At 44.1% G+C, this 19,138-nt stretch overlaps 9 protein-coding genes across 10 annotated transcripts; 3 read left to right on the forward strand and 6 right to left on the reverse strand.

Moving 5' to 3' along the window:
• Positions 1-11: 11 nt before the first annotated feature.
• Positions 12-1,380, reverse strand: LOC6533663 (elongation of very long chain fatty acids protein 4). The gene is made up of 4 exons (XM_002094333.3): positions 1,174-1,380; positions 943-1,105; positions 503-674; positions 12-441 (listed from the first exon to the last, which is right to left on the reverse strand). The coding sequence occupies exons 1-4, from the start codon at positions 1,341-1,343 to the stop codon at positions 140-142; spliced, it is 807 nt and encodes a 268-aa protein (XP_002094369.1). The 5' UTR covers positions 1,344-1,380; the 3' UTR covers positions 12-139.
• Positions 1,381-2,715: 1,335 nt separating this feature from the next.
• LOC6533665 (GPI-anchored hemophore cfmA) lies at positions 2,716-3,214 on the reverse strand. Its single transcript, XM_002094335.3, has one exon. The coding sequence runs from the start codon at positions 3,162-3,164 to the stop codon at positions 2,847-2,849; it is 318 nt and encodes a 105-aa protein (XP_002094371.1). The 5' UTR covers positions 3,165-3,214; the 3' UTR covers positions 2,716-2,846.
• A 472-nt stretch (positions 3,215-3,686) lies between these two features.
• Positions 3,687-4,296, forward strand: LOC120321430 (protein new-glue 2-like). Its single transcript, XM_039373833.1, has 2 exons — positions 3,687-3,696; positions 3,831-4,296. The coding sequence occupies exons 1-2, from the start codon at positions 3,687-3,689 to the stop codon at positions 4,229-4,231; spliced, it is 411 nt and encodes a 136-aa protein (XP_039229767.1). The 3' UTR covers positions 4,232-4,296.
• Positions 4,297-4,332: 36 nt separating this feature from the next.
• On the reverse strand, positions 4,333-5,098 carry LOC6533667. The gene is made up of 3 exons (XM_002094337.4): positions 4,862-5,098; positions 4,679-4,801; positions 4,333-4,583 (listed from the first exon to the last, which is right to left on the reverse strand). The coding sequence occupies exons 1-3, from the start codon at positions 5,006-5,008 to the stop codon at positions 4,377-4,379; spliced, it is 477 nt and encodes a 158-aa protein (XP_002094373.1). The 5' UTR covers positions 5,009-5,098; the 3' UTR covers positions 4,333-4,376.
• A 147-nt stretch (positions 5,099-5,245) lies between these two features.
• Positions 5,246-7,622, forward strand: LOC6533668 (transmembrane protein 161B). The gene is made up of 7 exons (XM_002094338.4): positions 5,246-5,402; positions 5,593-5,961; positions 6,028-6,323; positions 6,387-6,644; positions 6,701-6,875; positions 6,940-7,200; positions 7,255-7,622. Exons 1-7 carry the CDS (start codon positions 5,400-5,402, stop codon positions 7,372-7,374), a joined length of 1,482 nt encoding a protein of 493 aa, XP_002094374.1. The 5' UTR covers positions 5,246-5,399; the 3' UTR covers positions 7,375-7,622.
• Positions 7,623-7,756: 134 nt separating this feature from the next.
• On the reverse strand, positions 7,757-9,201 carry LOC6533669 (superoxide dismutase [Cu-Zn]). The gene is made up of 2 exons (XM_002094339.3): positions 9,044-9,201; positions 7,757-8,337 (listed from the first exon to the last, which is right to left on the reverse strand). The coding sequence occupies exons 1-2, from the start codon at positions 9,107-9,109 to the stop codon at positions 7,942-7,944; spliced, it is 462 nt and encodes a 153-aa protein (XP_002094375.1). The 5' UTR covers positions 9,110-9,201; the 3' UTR covers positions 7,757-7,941.
• Positions 9,202-9,924: 723 nt separating this feature from the next.
• LOC6533670 (fork head transcription factor 1) lies at positions 9,925-16,608 on the reverse strand. 2 transcript variants are annotated; one of them, XM_002094340.4, is made up of 9 exons: positions 16,445-16,608; positions 13,068-13,822; positions 12,356-12,846; positions 12,073-12,170; positions 11,788-12,008; positions 11,539-11,723; positions 11,379-11,474; positions 11,139-11,232; positions 9,925-11,076 (listed from the first exon to the last, which is right to left on the reverse strand). In XM_002094340.4, exons 2-9 carry the CDS (start codon positions 13,769-13,771, stop codon positions 10,755-10,757), a joined length of 2,211 nt encoding a protein of 736 aa, XP_002094376.3. In that variant the 5' UTR covers positions 13,772-13,822; positions 16,445-16,608; the 3' UTR covers positions 9,925-10,754. The 2 variants fall into 2 exon arrangements, with proteins under 2 accessions (XP_002094376.3, XP_039229967.1); XM_039374033.2 differs by lacking the exon at positions 16,445-16,608 and adding an exon at positions 14,205-14,363.
• A 68-nt stretch (positions 16,609-16,676) lies between these two features.
• LOC6533671 (39S ribosomal protein L2, mitochondrial) lies at positions 16,677-17,865 on the forward strand. The gene is made up of 2 exons (XM_002094341.3): positions 16,677-17,244; positions 17,391-17,865. Exons 1-2 carry the CDS (start codon positions 16,776-16,778, stop codon positions 17,807-17,809), a joined length of 888 nt encoding a protein of 295 aa, XP_002094377.1. The 5' UTR covers positions 16,677-16,775; the 3' UTR covers positions 17,810-17,865.
• On the reverse strand, positions 17,792-19,027 carry LOC6533672 (ubiquitin fusion degradation protein 1 homolog). The gene is made up of 2 exons (XM_002094342.3): positions 18,755-19,027; positions 17,792-18,696 (listed from the first exon to the last, which is right to left on the reverse strand). The coding sequence occupies exons 1-2, from the start codon at positions 18,879-18,881 to the stop codon at positions 17,873-17,875; spliced, it is 951 nt and encodes a 316-aa protein (XP_002094378.1). The 5' UTR covers positions 18,882-19,027; the 3' UTR covers positions 17,792-17,872.
• Positions 19,028-19,138: the final 111 nt, after the last annotated feature.

Below are 19,138 nucleotides of genomic sequence, written 5' to 3' on the forward strand. Positions count from 1 at the left end.
TTATGACTGTATTAATTGATATCCAAGGTCGAGCTTTTATTTTCTGTGTCAATTTGGTAAGAATTTAGTACAAATGTGTGCTAAGTTGCGCTACTAAAATGGACAATAGCTTGATTTGTTTTTAAAAATGTTAATTGTTTTACACAGCTTTCTTGGCGACTGCTGATACCGTGTACTTTTGCATATAGAATTTGCCGAACATAAAAAGGAAAGGCAGGGAGTAGAGCGCCATTGACAAGGTTATCCAGGTGCCGTACTCGCATCCCCGGATTAGCATCTGCGAAGCCCAAAAGAAGATAATGGTAAACTGGACCAGCTGCAGCCCAGTGAGGTAGCGCTTCCACCAGAGGAACTTCTGGACTCGAGGACCTAGTACACTCAATGCATAATATGTGTACATGACGATGTGCACGAAGGAGTTTATCATGGCCGGCACATAGGCTACATGGAAATAAACGGATATGATTTAAGGTATCATTTAAGAGACCTCCAAGGAACTCACTTGCGCCCGTTGGCATCCACTTGACCAAGATCCAGCAAAAGATAAACATGGTGCTATGGTGATAGACATGAAGGAAGCTTAGCTGGGACCACTTTTGGCGCAGGATAAAGAAAGCCGTATCGGCGAATTCCAATATTTTTGAAATGTAGAACCACCAAAATGCAGTCACAATCTAAAACAGGAGGATGAAGTCACAACATTATATTACTTTCGACTTCCGTTTTGTAAATCGATCAACACCGATCGATAAGGATCAACATCGATCGGTAAGGACAGACATCGATCGATAACTATACACATCGATCGATAACTATTAACACCTTTAAGGCAGGTTAATGCAAAGGTTAATGGCATTGAACATTTAAACTGATCCACTTAAAACATGAACCATAAGTTTAGTATTCCTGAGCATATCTCCATCTATTTGAGCACCAACTTACCCGCATTTCGAGTGGGTTAAAGCTAACCCGGCATGGCTGACATCCGAAGTTGTAGCCAAGATCCCTGGTTGCCGTATAGAGTTCCAAACAGATGTATCCATTCAGGAATACCATGGCCAAGCTGTGGCAGAACAATGGCACTCGCAGCTGCAGCGGCTTGTAACTGAGATCCCGGATAGCCAGTGCATATGTGTAATTATTCCATGGGCGAAGCGACTATCTCGATCTCACCTGGTTGTCCACTTGGGCGCATAGCGCACCATAAGTAAATAAAGGGTCAGCAGGACGGGCACATTCCACAGTGAATCCACCAGTGGCCAGTTGCGCGTCCGTTCATCCGGCTGATCCGGAAACGGATGAAAGTAGATGCCAGCTGCGGAGTCGTTGCCAATGGATGCCATCGAATATGTGCTCCGAGAGCTATCGGATCAGACTAACCCATGTGGACTACGGATTTGCGCCTTTATACCTAATCTCTAATGATTTTTTTTTCTACAAAATTGAGTTAGAGCATTAACTTGGGTCAGTTGGGTCAGTTGTAAGCTCCATTTACGAAACAATAAAACCGATACACGTGCATAAGCAGCTAAGAAATTTTCTCGTTCGCAGCCCTAAAGCCCGGAGACCGAAGCTTGCATCCCAGAGCCCGCATCCTAGAGCACGCAGCCAAGTCAAGTCTATTGTTTATCAGAAAAATGTTCCTGGAGCTACTCGGGAACGAGGTTGAGCTTGAGATTGCCTGCGGGGACAGCACAACCAGAGTGACCAGGACCACCAGGGATAATGCAAGAGTAGGTCGCATGTTGACTTCTGTACGGATTCTGGATACCATCGATCACTATACGGACATTTTTATGACTCGTCCATCATAAGTGTCTGCCATTTCTCCTGGTGCTTGCATACGAAATATGTTACCTTCTCTGAATTTACCAGATGTGGTTATCATTGTTTTTGCACAAGAGAAATTCACAGAATGAGATCATAGTTATATAATAGCTTTGAAAGTAACATGTGCAGCATTTATGAATGAACCAATCAACTTAAGAATTATTTTTCAAAAGTTTTCCAAATTTAACAGTGTTTTTTCATACTTAACTGAGGTTTTCCGATCTTGTCAGTATTTTTACAAAGCTTGTTTTACATTTTACTTATTTTTACGCTTTTTTTTACGTGACAATTTGATTAGTGTTACTAGTTTAAGCTTTGTTATAATGGAAGAAGTATGCTTTACATTTTTAAGTTTAAAACTGCGTGTTATTTGTATATTATTTTCCCAACTAGTACCAATACTGCTACAGAAAAGACTTGCTGTCAATTTATTTATTTTGAACTATAAACCAAATACTTACTCGAAATAGGTATATTAACAGTGTAACTATTTAAGTTTACAAAACAATATTAAACATTTGTTTAAGTACATGTTGCTCCAATTTTCGTTGGTTTTATTAAGATTTGAATAATTATTTGTAAGAACGTACGATTAGTATTCATTAAAAATGTTTACAAAAATTGATTAGTAGGATACTAAACATAAGTACACCATTTATATGGTTTTAACCACCAAAAAGTCTTACTGAAATACAATACTATAATAACAGACATACAAAACAAATCGATCTGACTATATAACTAATATATGTAAATTATCATAAACAGCTCACTCAAATAGTAAACGTGTTTTTATTGTATTGTATTTTTGCTTTTGCTTTGTATTCCTGATTGTATTCCGGATAGAAAAATAAAGTGTTTATCATAGATAAAAAACAGAGATAGTTAAGGGAGCACATAAAACAAGGCATATATTTTTTATTATCTTGAAATTTGTCGGGTGTTAACAAAGGACCGTGTTCGAGTCCCACTGGTGTCCTTAGAATTATTAAACAAAGCGATTCTGCAGGGATTTTCTAGCCACGCCTCCTCTCGGCTGCGCGTCTGTGAATGATTCTCCGGATGATGCGGCGCCTTCTGCGATGGACTCTCTTGTGGGTCGCTGGAGCATCGGTTGTGGTAGTGGTGGTCGTGGGAGCCAACGTAGTCGTGGTGGTTGTAGTCGTTCCAGTTCCTGTTCCTGTTCCTGATCCCGATCCCGATCCGGATCCACTTGCACTGGAACCAGATCCACTAGAAGCAGCTGATCCTGATCCTGAACCGGAAGTGGCGCCATCAACGGAGTACAGGCAAGTGGCCACGATGACGACCAATGTAAGTGCGAGGAGCTTCATCTTGAACGTGGTTCGCTGGGAGATTTTGAGGAACTGTGCGGAGACGGGATCTGTTAGCCCGCATTTATAGCTCTGTTTCGCGTTAGCGTTTTACGTCAAGTGAATGGAAACTTTTCAGATTTTAAATTGGTTTTGAAATGCACCTGTATAATAACAGGCAGCTTTTATTGTATTAATTCTTGGGCCTGTTTAATTAGAAATGTTTTGTTTTCTATTCACATATTGACTTGAATTTTATTGTCAAGCGAGAACTCCAGTAGACAGTATGTTGGCTTGGCACCCAGTTAGGCAAATATTCACATATTTGTTTACTTAGTCTTTGCGTTACGCTAACTTTCAATACTTGAAAAGAGCTATAATTAGAAAATGTTCATATAAAAGGTTCATATTAAGAAAGAGAGTAAGAGACACGCGTAATTATATACTATAGAAATACAATTAAATAGGCTAAAAAGGTTATAATCAGGGGGAATACGTTTTTATCATACTACAAACATCTCTATATTCCAAACTTTTGTTACGATGTATTTTTGTCTTTGTGTTATAACAATAACATGATCTTTAACCACGAAACTACCCAGAAGTGGAAAAACCCTGAGCTCTTTACATCTGTCCGCACTCCAGATACTCCAGATGAACCAACTATAAATAAGTCGCTCGAGTGAGTGATAGAACCAGAATTCAACGCCCAGTGCAGAGAAGGAGTCACCATGCGTCCAATTTTTTTGCTAGCCCTGGTCGTCCTGGCCACGCTGGTCGCCCTGTCATCGCAGGCAACCGACACAGCAACCACTACCACTACTACCACCACCACTACCACCACCACGACCACAACTGACGCCACCACCACCACAACCACCGAGGCGACCACGGAGAAGCATCGCCGCAAGCACCGTCGGAGGCACCGCCGCAGGAGGATCATCATCATCCGACGAGGTGAAGGTGGAGGCAGGCGTCGCAGATTCCGTGAGGGTAATGAAGGTGGCGATGAAGATCGTGGCCGTTCCGGGAGGCGCTTCCGTGTGCGCGAGCGACGCGCCGGTCGTCGTTTCGACCGCTTCTGGTGATACATTACTGAATAACAAATAAATAACAGGAATAGTAAATAAATATGTGCATATATAAATCAAAATCATGTCGTATATTATTATAAGAAATAAGTATATTATTATATAGGGGCTTCAATTTTATTAAATACATTAAGTTTGGGTTCTAGAACGGCGGCTTGTCGATGCCACACTCATCGGGCTTCTTGAAGACCAGCGCATATGTGAGGACCGGATGGACATTGCTCTCCTCGGACGCTGTCGAGAGGAGCGAGTGCGTCGAAGGACTCTCCATGAAGAGCATCTCAGCGTCGAACTTACTCCAGCGGCCCCGTTTCAATTGATCATTAACGTACTTCAGCTGGGTGTTGATCTACGCGAATTTAGTTAGGTTAACAATTAAATATTCAATTAATTTAAAATCCTAGGGTATATTCAAAAATATTTTCGTTAGTTAGATATTTTTACCATAGGCACTAGCAATGGGTTCTGTCCGCAGTTAAACAACTCAGCCACAAATTTTCGGAGATTTTCCGGCTTCGGTTTTGCATTGAGTGCCTGGTGGAGGATAACACGAATTATGGCTCGTATCTGAAAGGAAAGAATTAAATGAATCACTAGGTTTGAATGATATGAATCGAATGTAATTACCTCTGGATGCTGACAGAGATACTCCCAGTTTCCGAGACGTAGTTGCTTTTGGATTCGCGATATAGAGCAGTAGTGCTTTATGTCTCGCGAATCCCACTTTCCAAGATCCCAGATCTTGGTGAAATTTTGCTTATTCCCATTCGACATTTTTCAGTTTTTTGATGGTAATGCTGTACAGGAATTTAGAAGTAACTGAATAATTTTATTGTAGAAACTAAAATCAAAGGAATGTTGTTAAGGTACACAGCCTCCAAAACAATGCATACAATTTCAAGATAAAACAAACAAGTCTATTAAAAGAAGTAAGTGAATTGAAAGATTCAAAATTTAAAAAAACCGCCAATCTTTTAAGTGCCATATTATATTTATTCGTTTTTCAGATATCAACAAACGGTCACACTGACCGCACAAAAGAAAATTTTTGACGAAAACTGTTCGAGATTTCCGTTTCTAATTAACAATGATGAATTAATTAACGCTGGAATTAGCACAAGCTGTAACTTTAGACATTTTCTCGGGTCCAGGGCAATAGAAAGCGATGGTAAGTGGAGTGGACATGACTGCCAAGTGGACTTTTAATTGGGTAGAACTGGCCAACCGGCTTGCCCGGAAAAATGAAAAGTCCGCCGTAATAATGGACCAAAAATAGACCGGAGCGCAGTGACCCAAAAATAGCCACGACATGTGCTCCCAATGGTCTCCTAATGGCCTGTCTCCCCAACTCATTGCAGGCTGTGCTGGGCGCCCAATTGGTCATCACCTTGGTGATGGTCAGCGTTATCCAGAAGTTGAGTCCACACTACTCCTTTGCCAAGTGGATCCTGTGCCGCACCGGTCTCTTTCGATACCTGCATCCCACGGACGATGAGCTGCGATCCCGTGGCGGAGTGCCCAAGGAGAAGCCGCCAAAAGGCGGTCGAAATAAGCAGGCAAATGGTTCAGGAGCGGCTGCACAGTTCCACATACCTCGCAGCATTGAGGTGGAACTCCTAACGTCACCGGTGTTGGAGCGGGATGTGGTCCACCTGCGGTACTTTACCGAATACCAGTGGCTGCTGGACTTTAGCGTCTACACGGGGATCGTCTACGTGGTCTCCGAGGTGGGTAACTTCTTTACTACAGTGGTTAGATTTGGCTCCTTTCTAACTTTGGTTTCTCGTCCACAGCTGTTCCACTTCTACTACCCGCTGCGTCATGAGATTAACCTGAGCATGGTGTGGTGCCTGCTGGTCATCTTCTTTGCCCTGAAGCTGCTGTCCTCGCTCACGGTGCTCTACTTCCAGAGCGAGGAGTCCATCGGAGAGAGGTCGATGGTGATTGTTGCCTGTTTGGTTTACCTGCTGGTGGCCATGGTCGTGCTGATCGTTGACGAGCGCATTCTGGAGACGGGTCTGGAGGATGCCTATTCGAGCTTCAATGCCAGCGCTTCCAAGTTCCTCACCGAGCAGGGCCTGCCATCATCGTTAGTTCGAGCTCAACTCCGAGTATTACAATTTATTAACAGTGTTTTCTTTTATTGTTTCAGTGGTCCCGCCTCCAAGATCGTGGTCAAGTTCTTTTTGGCCCTGGGTTGCGGCCTGCTCGGCTCACTGTTCACCTTCCCCGGCTTGCGGATGGCTAAGATGCACTGGGACTCACTGAAGTACTGTCGCGGCAACCGGTTGCTGCAAGTGCTCCTTAATCTCAGCTTCGTGCTGCCCTTTATTCTGGTCATCCTGTGGATTCGGCCCATTAGCCGTGATTACCTGACGGTGCGCGTCTTCCAGGGAATGCAACAGCCACTGTGAGTAGTGAAGCTACATAAGTTTTAACTAAACGTAATCGCGAATATATCTGCAGACTGAAGCCACACGTTTTTGAGACACTTCGCCTGCTGCTAGTCATCTTTGTGGTGGTCGTCCGCTTCGCCTTGATGCCCATATATCTGCAATCGTACCTGAATCTGGCCCACGACAAGATCATGGATCTGCGCAAGGAGGCCGGTCGGATCACCAACGTAGAGTTCAAGCAGAAGGTGGGTCAGCCATCTTGTATACAATCTTTCACGGAGTAACCTAAACGAATTTTCCCTTTTACAGATCTCGTCTATTTTCTACTATCTATGTGTTGTGACCCTGCAATTTGCTGCCCCACTGATCCTTTGCCTTTATCTCACACTAATGTACAAAAGTCTGGGCGGCTTTAGCTGGGCTGGTATTTTCCGGGAGAGCGTTGTTCTGCAGCACGAGTGTGCGGCTAGCGAAGCGGATGGAGCTGGTGTCGTTTCCCAAGAAGATGGTGACTTTAATATTCTTGAGTCGGCGCAATCGCTGCAGGCTTCATTTAGCAGCCTCAAAAATGTAAGACCCTCCGCTTTGCACAACAAGACCAGTTTTAATAATAGATGCTTTCAGGTTTTCTCCACGGAGGTGTACAAGGGTTTCCTGGGCTTTGCCACCTGGTGGAGCTACTTCACCCTGTTCGCCACTTCCTCGCTGGGCATTGTCTACCAATCATATTTCAACAAGACCTAGACCATTTAATTATACACCTGAAATCCCCGTAGTAGTGTGACTCTGTTCTTTTGTAGTGAATTTCTACCGCACACGAAATGAATATTAATGTAGCGAGTATCTTGATTTACAATATGTTTTGTAAATAATACTACCTTACTCATTGTTTATAAAGTGTGTTATTAAGACTTTTAACCGGGCTGCCCTGAGAGTAACCAAAGTAATTACAAAACTAAATAAATAATCTAAAACAGAGATATGTTATCAAATCTTTAACGAATGATTGTCTCATCGTGATTTTTTGTTTTCGTTGAGCAACAAATTATACTATACTCATTCTTATACAGCCACCAAATATTCCGAAACACTAGGACAGCAAAACTGTGTAAGGCAAACACTTGGCTTTTTGGTTATGGGGCAATTTCAAAACACCAATTTATTGAACCTTAAAGGTTGCAAGGTTGCGTATCAACTAACAGACCACAGGTTATGTATTTATATGTAGAAGTATATCGTTTGCATATCTCCAGCAGGTAGTGCTAAATAGAGTAGATCAGCACAGTGGCCGACTTCGGAATAGATTAACGCTTAGACCTTGGCAATGCCAATAACGCCGCAGCCAATGCGGGCACCAGCGTTGCCCGTTGACTTGCTCAGCTCGTGGCCACCCTTGCCGAGATCATCGGCATCGGCGTGCACGACAACGGTGCGTCCAATGATGCTGTCGGCGCCGAAGAGCGTGATCTTGGAGTCGGTGATGCTGACCTTGGTGGGGCAGTCGCCGGTGGCCTCAATGTTGCCCAAATCCCCCAAGTGGCGGTTGTCATCGACGGGAGCGCCGTGCTCCTTGCCATAGGGATTGAAGTGCGGTCCGGACGACATGCAGCCGTTGGTGTTGTCGCCGAACTCGTGCACGTGGAATCCGTGCAGACCCTTGGCCAGGCCGCACACCTCACCAGAGACCTTCACGGGCGTCTCGCTGCTCTGCGGGCGGGATAAAGGAATTGGGTTACAATTAGATAAACGCTGAAGATAATGCTGGAATACTGATAAAGCAGAAGTGGTCAGAACAGAAGCACTGATTATGGTTCCCAACTTTATAAGATAGTGTGTTATAGAAATAGCCATTTCTTTAAAAATTACATTTGTTAATAGGTAAAAGTTAAACACAAACATATATGTAAATGTTCCTCGCCACTAAAACATAACCTGTAATCAAGTTTATAATCGTTTCCTTGACACTTGACATGGCTGCCTCTACTTTGATGTATAATTTTAATATGAAGATTATTATTCTAATGATACTAACAAATCTAATGGATCTTTCAATAACAACATTTGCAGTTATTTTACGAAACTTTACGAACAAATAATGAAAGACTTTTAAGTTTTAACCGCTATACATATGTACATATATGCCGAGTACTATTTTCGTGACCTTTGCTGTAGGTTCTTGAGCGCACACATATGCGCATTTTTCTGGGGCTTATATAAATATAAATGTGCACTTGCTGGGTGACTAGGCATAAACTCAAATCGGACTTAATTGAAATGCTCGACATACTGAATTTAGAGCAGCATTTTGAAGTGGAAGAGGGTTCCGCGGGTGCAGCCGGCAATTTGACCTTTAGAACTTCTGTTTTTCGTATATTTTTGCCGAGAAGAACTGCAAATTATCTAGGATGCTCACCTCCTGTTCGAAGAAAACCGTGCCCTTGGCATCGCCATTAATTACGCAGACAGCTTTAACCACCATTTCGAAGGAATTATTCAAGTAGATTATTTATCAAAACGAAAAACTTGAGAACTTTCCAGGTATCTTTTACGGTGTGACCGTCGCAGAGTAGCTCGAAAAATCGAGCGGAACTTTTACTATTCAGGGTATGCAAAAGCTCCGTTCACACTGGGAAAGATTATATTTAGAAATATTTTAATGTTAAGAATATTTTAAGCACATGCGGTACTGGGACATTTGTTTTCTTACTTTACAACAACTCCAAAAAATAAGCTTCCCTAGTGCTTCCTAAAACTATAATTATAAAATTGTGTAACAGAACCACTGTGGTTATAGCCCAAGCGCGGTTCAATTTTTTGAGCTGTTCAATGAACCACTGGTTCATTTGGAAGCTTTCCATTTATTTCAATGACAGCGGCGGGAACTATTCAATTTGCTTCGTTTGTAAATAAAAACAACACAAACATTTGAACCAAATTGGTACCGGGAAGTACCCCATTCCGGATTAAGCCTATGAACTGCGCTTTAATATGTTCATTTAGGGAGCTTTTAAAGGTTAAACGGCGCTACGTGACGGATAGTCTACTTTTTGATTTGGTTAATAATATGCAGCAGTTTTGGGGCTTGATCACGTTTGATCCACCTTATCTAGTCTAAAAACACATTAAGTCGCCAGAAATGCCTTCATGTTGATCTTTTTTGTTGCATAAATAAATCACAGCGTTCGTTAACGAATTGAAACAAGAAAGTGTACATTTGATTTTTGTTTTTTTTTTAATACACAATTTGTCCAAACACTTAAATGGGATTTTCTTCATTAATAAGAAATAATGTGCTATCATTTCAATCTTTATATATTGTTATTGTATCCGTAAATTTGTAGATATTACTTATTTATTTTCATCATTTTTGTTTTTGTTTGTATTTTAATAATTTGTATATATATTAATATAGATATACATATATATATACACATATATATATATATTATATTTAAATCGATATAGGTAAAGGTATGTAGATAGGTAATATTATTCATTCGCCTGTTTGTTTGTTTGTTTGTTACTTGTGTGGTTGGTTGCTTGTTACTTGATTTTCCCAAATTTTTTTCACGCTTCTCGCACAATTCGGTCACATAGCTATAACATCTTAAACATCATAATCATCAATCATTACAATAATCAATCGCATATATCTAGATAATTTTGCTTTGTTTGCTGCTTTACCTCGCTTTAAACTTAAATTTTATTATATTACTTAGAGAGTAGCGTCATCGAGCATATTGAATTCGTCAGATCTAAGGGATTAAGTCGTAACTTCGAATCGGGTTTCGAATTTCAAAAAGTGTGCTTGCAGTCGCCGCCGTTGAACGGTTGCTTGGCCAACATTTCAAACACAATCTCACAGTTGCTATTTGTAAAATTTATACAATTTGCTTTCGTGTTGCTTTGCTTTGCGTGCACGCGTTCATGTTTCTTAAGTTGTGTGTTGTGTTTTTGGGGGGATCGCTATTTAATTTGATTTGTTTCTTGGGTAATAGGTAGGTTTTGGATTGGCAAATTCAATATACAAGATGGAGATACTTTTTGTTTTGCTTTCTAATCGTTTCCACCCATGGGGCTCACTATTTGCCCTTGTTCTGCCGGTGCTTCTGGATCCGCACGCATCAGAGCACTTCGGACACATACTTGGGTCGCTTGGCCACGGTGGCATCGGTGGCAGTGGTAACGCACTCCTCCTCGCTGGCCTCAATGTGACCACTGTAGTCGGTCGGCAACTCCTCGTAGATAATCTCTGAATGCTGCTGCTGTGCCACGGCCTGCTGCTGATGCAGCGTATGCGATGCCCCGCCGCCCATCACATGGTTCCTCTTTAGCGCAATCAAAGCTCCAACCCCGCCGCCTCCGCTCGCTGCGTTTCCCTCGGCATGCGACTGTTGTGCGGACACTCCAGAGCTTTGATTAGTTACGTAGTACGGACTGCCACTACTAAGAATCCGAATAAATGGTTAACAAATGCATTGAATAAACAAGTTTCATGTTGTGCTTACCTGTACTGATTGGAATTGTTTGACAGTGTCTGCTGCTGTTGTTGCTGTTGGTGCTGCTGTTGCTGGTGTGCATTTTGAGAGTTGTAGATAATTTCTGCAAGATAATTACACTTATTACAATCTGATTGAGTCCGAAGACATTTGCAAAGTTCAATTGCTAAAACGAGTTAATGGCAAGCAATACTTTAATAACTCGAGTTTGGAATTGACTTAAACAGAATAAAATTAAGCAAAACAAACCGGCATCAGCAGCGCGCTGTTCCAGCGACATTCCCGGTGATCCAGGTGCTGATTGCAGCACAATATCTTGGAGCGGTGAGCTCTCGCGCGAATTATCTGCAAGGAAAGAAAACGAAGTTCATGTATAGTACAATCCTACTGATGGACGATTGTCACTTACCCATGTGACTGGGCGAGACGGGCGCCGAGCGGGGCATTCCGTATGGAGGGCGGAAGCCCTGGCTGCTTCGCTGGCGACGCTTCTTGTAGCTATGGTCGATCAGCTTGGCACCGCTGTCCGGATCAATGCGCCAGAAGGAACCCTTTCCGGGCTCGTCCTGAGAGCGGGCCACCTTGATGAAATACCTGCACGGATGGGCGGAATGTTTAATTTGATTGTATAACGATTTCGGCTATCAGTCATCATTACCTATTCAAACTGAGATTATGACGTATGGAATTCTGCCAGCCCTTGTTCGTCTCCTTGCGATAGTAGGGGTAGTGCTTGACTATAAACGAATAAATGCCCGAGAGCGTTAGCTGCTTGTCCGGAGCGGCAGATATGGCCTGAACGATCAGCTGGGCATAGCTATACGGCGGCTTCTCGTTGTGATTGTAGCTGGCTGTGGAGGGAGTCTGGAACAGATCCTGCTGCAAATGTTTATTGTTCATTAGTATGTCTGCTCCATAACGACTTCTAAAGTTTTACACTTACTGTATTGTTGTTGCCGTAGTTGTTGTAATTATTGGGCTGATTCTGAATGAAACCCTGACGTGGACTAGCCGGACAACTGTTGGCAGCGCTTATTGTACCTGCGATGACAATTAAACCATTTACAATTAGAATTAGAAATTCAGGATTATGACATTATTGGATTGTCTACGTAATTAATTTCAAATGTCTAATTTTATAACATTAAAAAAGGGTAATAAAACGGCTGAATATAGTGCGCCCTAAGTGTTCCAATGGTATATATATAGGATGAAATTCCACTTGCCAGTTGGTGACAGGTAGGGGCTCTTCTGCTCCTTCTTGGGTATGGATATCTTGAGCGGTGAATATATGCCGGGACCATCGCCGGCGATTAGGTGGGCAGCTGCTCCAGCTGGAGGCGCCACAACGATGCTGCCACTACGCTGTTGCTGCTGGTGCAGGGCTGTGTGGTGGAGCGGGTGGTGTGGTGTGTGCGGGAGCTGGTGGTGCGCCGGTTGCTGCTGCTGCAGCGGTAGGTGGTGCGCTGGCGGGTGGTGCGGATGCTGTTGCAGCTGCTGCTGCTGCTGTTGCTGGTGGTGATGCAATTGCTGCTGGTGAAGTTCGTCCCTCGGTGGCGGTGTAATAATAACGTGTGCTCCACCACCAGCTACTCCACCTCCACCACCACCCACGACCAGCGATGGCGAATGACCGGCAATTGCATCCGATGAAGTGGCGGGCACATAACTCTCAAACTCGATGCGAATCTCCGTGCTCGGGAAGCGGAAGTAGCAGCTGCAAAAGAATGGGGGAAATGGCATTAGAGATAAATGTGCATAAAGTGATATTATGTCTGGGAAGAATGATTTCCCACAGAAAAAGAAAACAAAGTTTACAAAATTCTGTTGTTTTCTTTAGTCATAACAATTGGTTAAATGCAATTTCTTTCTCGATATCAAATGTGTTATTTCAAGAATGTTATCGTGGTCATATCCGCGATTCATATGTATACCTACCGCTGCGGCAGACGAAGCGGATCCACGTTGCGCCGCTGCAGGAAATCGTCCACAAAGATGCCATTCTTGCTGAGGCACTGGACAAAGAAGGCTCGCAGCTCCACATCGTAGAGCACCTGAAAGTGTTTGCGCGACACAAGATTGTTCTCGGCCACGTTGAAGTGAACCAGCGACGTGGAGGAGTTGCGTCCGATCACTGTCACGGCGTCCGTAATGGGCAGTACCTCCTGGTTAAAGCGTAACTCTCCATATGGCGGGGCAGATGATGTTAATGTCGATGCGGCATTGCCGGAGGGGGTGGTGGTGTTGGCGGAGGAGTTGGAGGAGGAGTTGTTGGTGCTACTGGTGGCAGGTAGGTGGTTTGCTGAATTGTTGCTGGTCAGCTGATCGGCGCTGCTGTTGTTGTTGTTGCTGCTGCTATTATTGTTGTTGTTCAGCGCCGCTGTTGCTGCTGCTGCTGCGCCATGATGCAGCTGCAACATGTCCTTGGCAATGGCAACGGTGGCGGCGTCGGCTACACCACCGCCTGCAGTATTGGTGGGTGGGTTGTTCAGTACGGCGTGTACGGTAACAATGTTGTTGTTGTTGCTGCTGGCGATGCTGTTGTTGTTGTTGTTGTTGCTGCTGCTGTTGTTGTTTGTGCTGCTGCTATTGCCGGTGGTTGTTGCTAGTGTTGTGGTTGTTGTTGTGGTAGTGGCGGCCATTGAAAGGTAAATCCCTAACGTGTCCTATGCTCGCTTAGTGTTGTTGTTGGCCTGCAAATTGATCGAAATGTATGGTCGTTAATACGTTTGTTCCGAAAATCGTCGTTAAACGATAAATGGTTTACATCGTGCAAAATTGCTGAGTACTAAATGGTTAATAATAAAATTTAATGAATTGGTATCATGTCGTTTTTTCACGCTTTTTCACGTTGATATCGGCATTACATAAATTACTTAAAAATGTGATTCAAATGCGACCGGGTATAATAGTTCATGCGAACTGAACTCACAGTGTGAATGAAATGTAGTTTATAAAAATAATTAAGAAATAATTTATTTATTATATTAATTTTTGAAATGACCCACTCTTTTTCTTTGTACAACCTGATATTAACACCTTAATTGTTTGGGTATCTATAACATACATACATACATTTGTTTTCTTTTAGTGCAAGCGTTTGCATGTTTTTGCAGTTTAAGATTTTTCCCAATCGACTTTGCACATTGAGAACTGATTTGTTTTATTCCCACACTGATTGTGCATTAATTTTTTCCTCGTTTTTTCATAGCTTTTCACGCGCTTTTCGCTCTCTTTTCGTTTTGGCCCCAAGGTTTCTTCTTTTCGTCAGCCACAAATTATTTTCCAAATATACACACGCACACACAGTCACACCGTTGCTGTTTCGGTTTTTGCTTTACTCTGTTTTGCTACCGCAGCCGCACATACACAATCACACCTTCACACCGCTGTATATACGTATATGTATGTGTACATACCTCGGTCGGCAACAAAAACAAGCGCCGATTGAAGCAACAACAAAAATAATAATAATAATAACACAACTACTACTACTCGCCGCGGAAACTACGTGAGTAAACACACATACACACACTATTTACTGATAAATAGCGGGCTCGCGCTTGCGCTCTTTTCGCTTTCCCGGGAATGGAAAATCTCCGCTCTCCAACTCCGCACTCATATCGGTAACTCCTCTCTCCACAACCAAACTGAGCTTGCGGCCAGTGTTGCCAACAGGCGATTACATACCACAAATAGCGGATAAATCATTCAAAGCGGAAAAGAGCTGCATTAAAAAGCTGTGGCCATGTGACACTCAAAGGAAAAGCGCTCCAAAACAAACATTGCATATAACTTACTGAGCAGTTTTCTAACACAAATGTTTCTATAATGGTATTATATTTATAATACCATTTAATATATTTATATTTTTTTTTACTAGTGCTATCTTTGGTTACCTTTATTTCGCACCGTTGTCAATCCTTTAACTTTAAATCACATTTACCGGGTTAATTTTAATTTATAAAACAATTAAAAAGCAACTATGATCTATTGACCAAATGATTTCGTATTTATTGATTTTAAAGAAGACATTTCGATGGAATGTAAACAACAGGCCGATTGCCAACCACTACTATTAAACTTCCGAAACACTTTCTGCACCTGTGCAACAAATGGCAAGCTATGGAATTCGCCGCAAATGCATCATACTTTAAGGGTTTTAGGAGAAAATAAGGGCACACAGGGGGACGTGAACTTCCATGGCAACCAAAACTTTTTGCAGAACGATCTGTATCTTGAGTTTTCTATGGTGAAGGGGCGGAGGGGGCAAAAAAGGCGACTTCTTTTTAATGCGGTTGTTAACGAACGTTGGCAACACTGTTCCACTCTCCGACTTGTTTGGCTCCACTTGGCACCAACACACGCACACACACTGGAACTCACAACACACATACATGAACGGATTGAGAACTCTCGCACTGGCAGGCCCCACATGGCTCCCCATCAATCGATCGAGCTTGCATGCATAAACATGCAAAACGAAACCAAAATAAAATTAACGAGAACAACAAAAGGCAAACAAACGCCCATACATACGGTCATATAAGTAAACACACGCACACACACAGCTACATATAGTTTTGGCGAGTACATACATACGTGTATGCGTATGCCTGTGTGCTGGGTCACTCGTAACGGCAAACGACGAAAGAGAAGCACAATAAATAAATAAAAACACCAAAATACACACAGACACACACACACGCAAACGACGCACGTATATATGTATATGGCGTATTGGAAATGCGTAAAAAATGCCGCTCGTTGATTTTTCAGCTAGCAACCGACTCCACCTGCGCATACATACAAAGGCACGTACATACAAACGACGGATGTCTTGTTTGTCTCTTTGTAAACACACAAAAAGCACACTTTTCACAACGTATAGCTGCTGCTCTTTGCTTTTCGCTCGGCGATTGCGTAAACTTGCCGCCCGCTTTTTTCCCACCTAACATCAAAATATGTACACACACTTGAGGCCACCCATACCTTTACCCCTCCGTGTGTAAGTGTGTGTATGCGAGTGTGTACGTGTGTTGCATGAGCGTGTTCCAAAATAAAAACCTAATATTTATTTATATGCCATTTAGCTGGTTAAGCTGATTTTCCGCTCACACTGCTATTGATTTTTATTACTACTAATTCTCGCTCTCTCTTTCGCTGTTTATATTTTCGCCGTTGGTTATCAAACTCGAACTGTTTTTGTTGTTTTTTTTTTAGTCTTTTTTTGCACACAACACGTTTTTCGCTGCGTGTTTGTGTGTGTATATTATTTTTCTGTTCGCCTTGTTTATTTTTATTATTTTGCGTACCTTGATGGAAAAAACCGTTGGCTGTTGCAATTTATAAAATCTCTCGATATAAACGTAACACTAGTAATTGGGCAATAATTTAAAGCCGATTTGTGCACTTTTTTCAGCGATTTTAATGCGGTTTTCCCGATTCTTATTGCTTCAGCGCGGTGAAGGAGAAGAAGAAGAGATCAGTTCGAGCGAAGCGCTGGCAACGCCGGCGACCGAAATCGGGCATGGCCAGTTCGTCGTGTGGCAACGCCGCGCATCAGCTGTTTTCAGCCGCATTTCGATTTTGTAACAGTTTGCATATTTTTTTTCTATTTAATTTTTTTGAAATAAATCTATCGAAATGCAAAGTCTTACGCGTTTGCTGAGCACAACGCTGACCCTGCAAGCGCCGCTTCGCACGGCGCCGGTCATGGCTCTGCAGCAGTGGCGCAGCAAAACCAAAGTGGTGGAGAAACCAAAACCAGGTGCCGGCCAGCAATTCCGACGAACCGTGCACTTTCCGGAAGAGTATACCGTCGAGCCGCTGAAGATCACCCATTTGGCTGGTCGTGATCCGGTCTCCGGTCGGTTGGTGGCCAAGGGCATTGGCGGTGGCATCAAGCAGCAGTATCGCTGGGTTAAATGGGTGCGGGATGGTCCCACGGAGGGTGCCCAGGAGGAACTGGTGCTCGAGGTGCTTCGCGATGGCTGTCGCACCGCCAAAGTGGCCCTGGTGGCCGTCGGCGATGAGCTGAAGTACATCCTGGCCACCGAGAACATGAAGGTTGGCGATATCCTCAAGACCTCGCGCTTTATTCCTAGGATTCCAGGTAAATATACATACTGAAATTTATCGGGAGTACTAAGACGCGTTCTAAGTAATCCTTTGAGAAGTGTTTTACAGTCCTAAACTGATCACAGAAGCTGGGTACTAAAATATTAAACATATAATTCATTATTTTGTGTATTCCCAAAGTGCGACCCAACGAAGGCGATGCCTATCCATTGGGCGCCCTGCCCGTGGGCACCCGCATCCACTGCCTGGAGAAGAACCCCGGGCAGATGTGCCACCTGATTCATGCCGCCGGCACCTTCGGCACCATTCTGCGCAAGTTCGATGACAAGGTGGTGGTGCAGCTGCCCTCGAAGCGGGAGTTCGCCTTCCAGCGCACCTGCATGGCGACGGTGGGTCGCCTGTCCAACCCGGAACACAACAAGGAGCACGTGGGCAGCGCCCAGCGGATGCGGGAGATGGGCAATCGACCCCGTTCCGGTCTGTGGAAGCGCAAGGAAGGCAAACACGGACGCAAGATACGCCGACTGCCGCCCATGACCACAATATCGCCCCCGGCTCCGCCCAAGGAGGAGGCTATTAAGTTGACGCTGCCCCTGTGAGGATCTTCCTTTAATTTCTATGTGTCACACATTATATAACTAGTACTAGAACTACAGCTAGAGCTATTTGCGCGTTTTCTTCATGGAGAATCCAGTGCCATGGAAGCTCTCCGGATCGGAACCGTCCGCATTGCCAGCTGCAGCACCATCCTCTTTGCCCCTATCGCTAATGGGCCGAATGTTGCGATCGAAACGGATGAGTCCAAACTGGAAATCATAGTCCGGTACACCGCGTGCTAGCACCTTCTTCACGACCGGCGTTTCCAACTGGCTTTCCTTCTTCTTCTTGCCATCCAGACGTACGCCGGAACCCTTGAAAGTCTCTACGACCTCTTCGAGTATGGCGTTGGTGGCGCCGGCCACTTCGCCGCCTGCAGCTCCTGCAGCACCCTGCTGTCCCGAGCCCGAGGCCTGCGTTTCGGAGTGATCCTTGTAGCCGACTGGGGCCTCAAACTCCACATTCATGTCGCACTCAATGATGCTTACTGCATTGCCTGGCTTTGTCTCGAGCACACACAGTTCGTAGACCTTCTTGTTGTACTTAATGGCGATGACATCGCCCTTCGTGAGGCAGGCAAAGTTGCGCAGGGCGTTCTCCAGCACCGCCTTGGGATTGGTAATGTCCAGAAAGTCGGTGCTGTGCGGTTGAAATTTTGAGAAGGTTGCCACTGGCAGCGAGACACTCTCGATGTTGAGTATGTCGCCCTCCACCAACAGCAGGTTGTCCATCATCCAGTAGGGCAGATAGCATTTGCCCTCGTCGGCCACAAACTCCAGTACGCCGGCGTGTGAGGATCGCGATTTCTTGCCGTTGGTGAGCTTGAACAGCATCGGATACTCGACATTCAAGCGGGTAAGCGTGTCCAGCGCCGAGGGCGGCATGATAACTGCGAATGGGATGGAGAGGTTCACATGATTTCTGGCCGTTTTACACTCGTAACTCACTTTTTCCGCCCTTTTCCACGTCAGATCGCTCGTTTCCTGGCAACATGGATACGGAGAAGCACTTGTAGGTGGCATGGAAATTGCGCCCCTCCGGGAACATCATGTTGAAGCCGCTGAAGTGGAACATTCTATGTGTGGCCCTGTCCCAATGGATGTAGCTCGAGTTGCACTGCCTCAAATTCCCCTTTATTTTCCGGGGAAGGAGGCTATAATTTTTCCTTTTGTTTTTCTATTTTGTTTGTCACGGCTGTCGCAGTGTGACCAGAGCAGTGTTTGCCCGAAACGCATTACCTCCACCCCGAAGTGGAAGCACTTTGGTTGCTGTACCTGCTAAGTTACGACACGCACCTTTCTTTCGCACTGCCCACAAAATCCCAAACGCGT

The sequence above is a fragment of the Drosophila yakuba genome, chromosome 3L (assembly GCF_016746365.2).
Source record: "Drosophila yakuba strain Tai18E2 chromosome 3L, Prin_Dyak_Tai18E2_2.1, whole genome shotgun sequence".
NCBI classification, from domain to species: Eukaryota; Metazoa; Arthropoda; class Insecta; order Diptera; family Drosophilidae; genus Drosophila; species Drosophila yakuba.

Excerpts from the sequence above, each read along its gene's own strand:
- LOC6533670 (XM_002094340.4), bottom strand. The coding sequence starts at position 13,771 with ATGGCCGCCACTACCACAACAACAACCACAACACTAGCAACAACCACC. Across the intron at positions 12,847-13,067 it reads CCGCTTCGTCTGCCGCAGCG|CTGCTACTTCCGCTTCCCGA; the intron begins GTAGGTATACAT and ends ATTCTTTTGCAG. Across the intron at positions 11,233-11,378 it reads ACAGCGCGCTGCTGATGCCG|AAATTATCTACAACTCTCAA; the intron begins GTTTGTTTTGCT and ends ATTATCTTGCAG.
- LOC6533672 (XM_002094342.3), bottom strand. The coding sequence starts at position 18,881 with ATGTTCCACTTCAGCGGCTTCAACATGATGTTCCCGGAGGGGCGCAAT. Across the intron at positions 18,697-18,754 it reads CGTGGAAAAGGGCGGAAAAA|TTATCATGCCGCCCTCGGCG; the intron begins GTGAGTTACGAG and ends TCCCATTCGCAG.
- LOC6533669 (XM_002094339.3), bottom strand. The coding sequence starts at position 9,109 with ATGGTGGTTAAAGCTGTCTGCGTAATTAATGGCGATGCCAAGGGCACG. Across the intron at positions 8,338-9,043 it reads CGGTTTTCTTCGAACAGGAG|AGCAGCGAGACGCCCGTGAA; the intron begins GTGAGCATCCTA and ends TCCCGCCCGCAG.
- LOC6533663 (XM_002094333.3), bottom strand. The coding sequence starts at position 1,343 with ATGGCATCCATTGGCAACGACTCCGCAGCTGGCATCTACTTTCATCCG. Across the intron at positions 1,106-1,173 it reads GCGCCCAAGTGGACAACCAG|TTACAAGCCGCTGCAGCTGC; the intron begins GTGAGATCGAGA and ends CCGGGATCTCAG. Across the intron at positions 442-502 it reads GTGGATGCCAACGGGCGCAA|CCTATGTGCCGGCCATGATA; the intron begins GTGAGTTCCTTG and ends ATTTCCATGTAG.
- LOC6533668 (XM_002094338.4), top strand. Across the intron at positions 6,645-6,700 it reads CAGGGAATGCAACAGCCACT|ACTGAAGCCACACGTTTTTG; the intron begins GTGAGTAGTGAA and ends ATATATCTGCAG. Across the intron at positions 6,876-6,939 it reads ACGTAGAGTTCAAGCAGAAG|ATCTCGTCTATTTTCTACTA; the intron begins GTGGGTCAGCCA and ends TCCCTTTTACAG.
- LOC6533665 (XM_002094335.3), bottom strand. The coding sequence starts at position 3,164 with ATGAAGCTCCTCGCACTTACATTGGTCGTCATCGTGGCCACTTGCCTG.
- LOC6533671 (XM_002094341.3), top strand. The coding sequence starts at position 16,776 with ATGCAAAGTCTTACGCGTTTGCTGAGCACAACGCTGACCCTGCAAGCG. Across the intron at positions 17,245-17,390 it reads CTTTATTCCTAGGATTCCAG|TGCGACCCAACGAAGGCGAT; the intron begins GTAAATATACAT and ends GTATTCCCAAAG.
- LOC6533667 (XM_002094337.4), bottom strand. The coding sequence starts at position 5,008 with ATGTCGAATGGGAATAAGCAAAATTTCACCAAGATCTGGGATCTTGGA. Across the intron at positions 4,802-4,861 it reads ATCTCTGTCAGCATCCAGAG|ATACGAGCCATAATTCGTGT; the intron begins GTAATTACATTC and ends CTTTCCTTTCAG. Across the intron at positions 4,584-4,678 it reads ACCCATTGCTAGTGCCTATG|ATCAACACCCAGCTGAAGTA; the intron begins GTAAAAATATCT and ends AAATTCGCGTAG.